General features: G+C 35.8%; 1 protein-coding gene across 1 annotated transcript in view; it reads left to right on the top strand.

Moving 5' to 3' along the window:
• The first annotated feature begins 2,149 nt into the window (after positions 1-2,149).
• TAX1BP1 (Tax1 binding protein 1) overlaps positions 2,150-5,264 on the top strand; it is an 86,420-nt gene continuing 83,305 nt past the window's right edge. Inside the window, exon 1 of the mRNA XM_042781527.1 lies at positions 2,150-2,311. Coding sequence (XP_042637461.1) covers positions 2,150-2,311 — 162 coding nt within the window. The remainder of the gene's footprint in view (positions 2,312-5,264) is intronic.

The following is a 5,264-nucleotide window of genomic DNA, read 5'->3' as shown; positions in this document are numbered from 1 at the left end:
CTACTAATTTTGGAGCTGCGTTTTAAAGACAAGTGCGGTATCGTTTCCCTAATCTCTGAGTTGATGAAAATACTGACCAAATGAAGCAATAATTAAATTTAAAGACTTACAGAATCTTGACTATTCGATTAACTCATATGAACAACAGTTAACAGTAACTGATTCAACACATGCTTTGACAATTGTTTATCTCACTTCACCTTAAGGCATTCAGGAATGGCAAATTTGTCTCCTGTTTTTTTGCTTATTCAGAACCCTCAGGCACTTTCTTCAATCTTCTTGTCTTCTTGCTTTACTGCATTTGTATTTATCCATATGGTGGTACTTCAGGTGCCTCTCTAAATTGGCTGTATGGTCTCCAACCATATCTGTGTTGGCAAATTTTATGCATGCTTTTATTTTCAGTCTTTGTATACTAGAAAAATTCTTGACATAGATTTTTTCTGATTCATTCCATATTATGCATCAAAGGATATGAGCTACACCTACTCCTCACTTAGCACCTGTCTTATTATATGACATTTCACATGAACACAATAGAACAAATGAGTATCCAACTATTTGGTGCATTAACAATGGATGTCTTGCAGTAATGAATGCCAAGGTAAGAGGTTAGAGTGAGGCTGGCTGTGATGGTTAAGGTTATGTGTCAATTTGGATTCTCAATGGTATGACAGTTCTGTAATAATGTAATTTGGTAGTTGTATAATATTATGGTCATTCTTCATTTTCACATAATCGATTTTCACCTAATGACCTGGTCTTTGGACTCTTTACCGTGTTGCAGTAAGTGAACAGTGAGTGTAATATTAACATTAGGGCATATTAAACCCAAGGAAGGGTCGTTATGAGTCAAGTCAGTTTAACGGCAGTGAGTTTATATTAAATTATGAGCCCTGGTGCCACAGTGATTAAAGCACTTGGCTGCTAACCAAAAGGTCGATGGTTCGAACCCACTAGTCGCTCTGTGAGAGAAAGATGTGGCAATCTACTTCTGTAAAGATTTCCAGCCTTGGAAACCTTGTGGCAGTTCAACTCTGTCTGAAAGGGTCTCTGTGGATTGAAATCAACTCAATGCAGTGGAGTTGGTTGGTATATTGCAGTATAGTAAAAACAAGTCTTTGATAACATAAACAGAGTAGAATGTATAAATACATTTGTAGAGATGAATTAGAGCCAGTACATATTAAAATGCTTCTAGCCATGTATTGTCAGTATATTAGAAAAACCAGAATAACAGTTTTTACATTCTTGGGCTTTGCAAATTTCTTCCATTCTCACATTTTCTCACTTTGTAGTGATACTATCAAGTTGTTTTCAGTGAAATAACAATGTATCACAATTGAAACATTGATTTTCTTCCTGTTAGTTGCTAATGTTTGTTAACATTTTGATAATGTGTGATTAATATAAAATTTAAACATTTAAGTACAAACAGTATGTGATAGTGCATTTACTTGAGACTGAACACAGGAGCGGAATCATCAAAAATGTGTGCTATTTTCTATTTCTTGCATTTACAAATCACATTTAAAAAATGTGAGTAATGAACGTTTAAAATGTTTACATTCACCTGACAAGTTTCTGTTCAGGTGAAACTCTGGGCAGAAGTTGATGCAGTCTAACAAGCTCTTTCAGATTTCTGACTGTGAGCATTCTCAATTACTGAGGATTTCTTACATCTTCAGTAGGCACAGTTGCATTACTATGACGGAGGTCAAGCATAGAGTGGAAATAGTGAACTCTAACTGGGCGGTGAATTGTGTTGTGTAACAAGTCATTACTTATCGCTGCAGCTGTGTGAAACTGCTTGCTGAAGCTATGAACACATGCCAGAGATGCATTTGACATACATGGGCACCAGATACAAATCAAACATAAAATGGTCCAGTTGTGTTGGTTACAACTTAAAAAATAATCATTGACCTGAAAATAGCAGATCGAAAAGCATAAAAGTTTTTGATTTGGGTTTTGGTTTCCTTCTGGGGAAAATTTTGAGTTTTATTGTTTCTGTTCCAGTTTGAAGCCCTACTTAATGCGGCATGCAGATATGCGTAAAACTTGCGTTAACTAATGTATTTTTTGAAGGTGTATGTTTTTCTTAGATGGTATCATTCAACTTGTATTAATTGCTTGTTTCAGATACACAATGACATCCTTTCAAGAAGTCCCGTTGCAGACGTCCAACTTTGCACATGTCATCTTTCAGAATGTGGCCAAGAGTTATCTTCCTAATGCACACCTAGAATGTCATTTTACCTTAACTCCGTATATCCGTCCACATCCGAAAGATTGGGTTGGTATATTCAAGGTGAGAAGACTATATGATTATTTTCTTTTTAAACAAATTGACAAGTGGCTTCTAGTTTCCTTTGTCTTAACTCTACGTTAAGGGTCATTTTTGTCAACCTCGCTGTGAAATATTTAACAGACACTACATCTACATGGTAATATAAGACAAATACTGGGAACTTTACTTCAACAGGCTTTTGTTTCTATGATCAGAAGTGTCAACTTCATTCAAAATCTTGTAAAATATTTTTCAGAATCATTTTCCCCATTCCTTATTTGAACATACAATCTCTCTTTTTGTTTTCTTGTATCATTTACTGTCTGTTCTACTCATTTGTAATTAATATGTATATACAGCTCTATACCCATGTTATTATGTCTTCTATTATCCTTCATTGTTTAAATACTGCTCAGATTGTCTTAACGCTGTTATATATGTGTGTTCTGTTTTACATGACTAAATAGTAGACTCTTTCATGGCAGACGTCCTCATATTTTGCCAATCCTTTTGTATATTTGCTTGAAAATTATTTTGGGATGATCATTAACAATGTTTCCTCATTGTGCTGGTGGTTTTCTGGCAATTTCAGCTCTTCAGAATGTATTGAAGAACTAAAATATCAAAGTGTCTTTTGAACAGTCAAAGTCACAAATGTCTAAACAATAAAACTTACTTTTCTCCTGAGTTAACTCTAGAATCTCCCTCAGAATCAGTTTGTTTTCTTCTAGATGTGGTCCAGTGGGCTTGAAATTCTGATTGTCTAACGTATACAAAAGGAGTCTTGGTGGTATAGTGGTTAAGCACAAGACTACCAACTGAAAGATTAGTGGCTTGAAGCCACCTGCCTCTTTCAGGAGAAAGGTGTGGCAGTCTGCTTCCATAAAGATTATAGCCTTGGAAACCCTATGTGGCAGTTCTGCTCTGTCCTATAAGGTAGCTATGACTCATCATTGACTTGATAGTAGTGGATTTGGTTTTTTTCTAAAACCTAGTCTACGCGAGTTAAATAGCAAAGTAGAAAAAAAGAAAGAATATCTGTAAGAATTAGCCATATTGAGAGAATCTAGATGTGAAAGACCAGGCTGATAAAGTGAGAAGGTCAGAAAAAGTGTATGGAAAGAAAAAACATTTGGCATTTATATGACATTTCAGTTCCTTTTTATTTTTTGTTGAGAATATATACAATAAAACATAACACCAATTTAGCAGTTTCTACATGTGTATTCCATGGAAGGAAGACTGGGCAGTCTAGTTCCATAAAGATTTACCACCTCAGAAACCCAGTGGGGGTCGCTGTGAGTCAGAATTGACTCAATGGCAGTGATGGCTTGTGTGTTATTTAATGACATTGATTACATTCTTACAGCTGGGCAGCCATTCTCACTCTCTTTTTCTGAGTTGTTCTTCCATTAACATAAACTGGCTACACCTAAGATTTTTATCTAATATTTCAAGTTGCTTTTGTCAGTTTGATCCCACATAGATAATTCTTAAAAGAACATAATACTCGAGGCAGATATTTTTTACTAAAATAAGCTAAATTATTGTTTGAATTTAAGAAAACTTCAGGGGATAATTTTGGTTTAAAGTTTAAATATTATCTCCAGGCAGTGGTTTTTGGGGTTCATCCAACCTTCATGGAAAGAAGGATGTCTGGAGTACATGAGAATTTGAAATTCTACTCTACATTTCTCCCTTTTCTTCAGAACTCTTCTATGGAATCTTTGATTAAAGTATCCTGTAATGGAACCCAGGCATCACCTAGTTCTTCTGGGCTCATGGCAAAGGAGGCAGTTGTTATTGGAGGCAGTTAGTTACACATTCCATATTCTCCTTCTCTTGCTGACTTTCCTTCTTCCTCTGCTGTTCCAGGTGAATAGAGAGGCCAATTTTTGTGTCTCTGATGGCCACTTACAAGCTCCTAAGACCCTAGGCACTGTGCAGGGAACTAGCAGGTAGAACAGAGTCACTAAACATGTTATCCAGGCAGTTAATGTCCCATGAAACCATGACCCTAAACCTCTAAACCAAGAAAACAAATCCCATGAGGTGTTTGGTTATACATAAGCAGCCTCTCTGTCTCGTTGTTGTTGTTGTTGTTGTAAATATATCTAATGCACAACTTTTCCCATTTCAACTTTTTACATGTGTACAGCTTATTGACAGGAATTACTATAATCGGCCGTACAACCCTACCCTTGATCAAAGCAATATTTTTACCTTTAAACCCCCATCCCCTCTCTTTCTCCCTCTCTCCCACCCCTGGTAACCAGTAGTAATCTTTGTTCTCTATATATTTGCCTTTTCATTCTTTTTATGTAAGTGAAGTCATACAGTATTTGTCCTTTTATGACAGACTTACTTCACTCAAGTCCTCCAGCTCCATCCATATTATAGCATATATCAAGACTTCATTTCTCCTACTGGTTGAGTAATAGGCCATGGTGTGTATCCATTCATTTGTTGGTGGGCATTTAGGTGTTTTTACCTTTTGGCTATTATGAATAGTATTGCAGTGAACACTGGTGTACAGGTCTCTGTTTGAATCTTTGCTTTCAAGTGTTTTGGGTATATACCTTGGAGTAGAATTGCTGGGTCATATTGTAGTTCTATTATTAGATATTTGAAGAACTGCCACACTGTGTCCAGCAATGGCTGTACCATTTTGTATTCCTGTCAATGGGGGTAAGGGTTCCAGTTTCCCCATATCCTCATCAATGTTTGTTGTTTATATGTATTTTTTATCTTAGCCATTCTAATTAGAGTGAAATGGTGTCTCATTGTGGTTTTGATTTGCATCTCTCTTTTTTTTTTTTTTTTTAAGTGTGAGGAACTACTTTAGAGTGAGTACATCATGTGCTCTTCACAAGAACTCAATCATTTTCTTCATTTTATATTATCTCTAGAGTGAAGCTATGATACCATTTTCTTTTTCTTTTTTCTTTTTCATCTCTCTTTTTTTTTTTTTTTT

This window comes from Orycteropus afer, unplaced genomic scaffold (assembly GCF_000298275.1).
Source record: "Orycteropus afer afer isolate SDZICR_OR568_19922 unplaced genomic scaffold, OryAfe1.0 scaffold00008, whole genome shotgun sequence".
Taxonomy (NCBI): Eukaryota; Metazoa; Chordata; class Mammalia; order Tubulidentata; family Orycteropodidae; genus Orycteropus; species Orycteropus afer.
The sequence above is the reverse complement of the archived record's forward strand: the minus strand, read 5'-3'. Positions and strand labels throughout refer to the sequence as shown.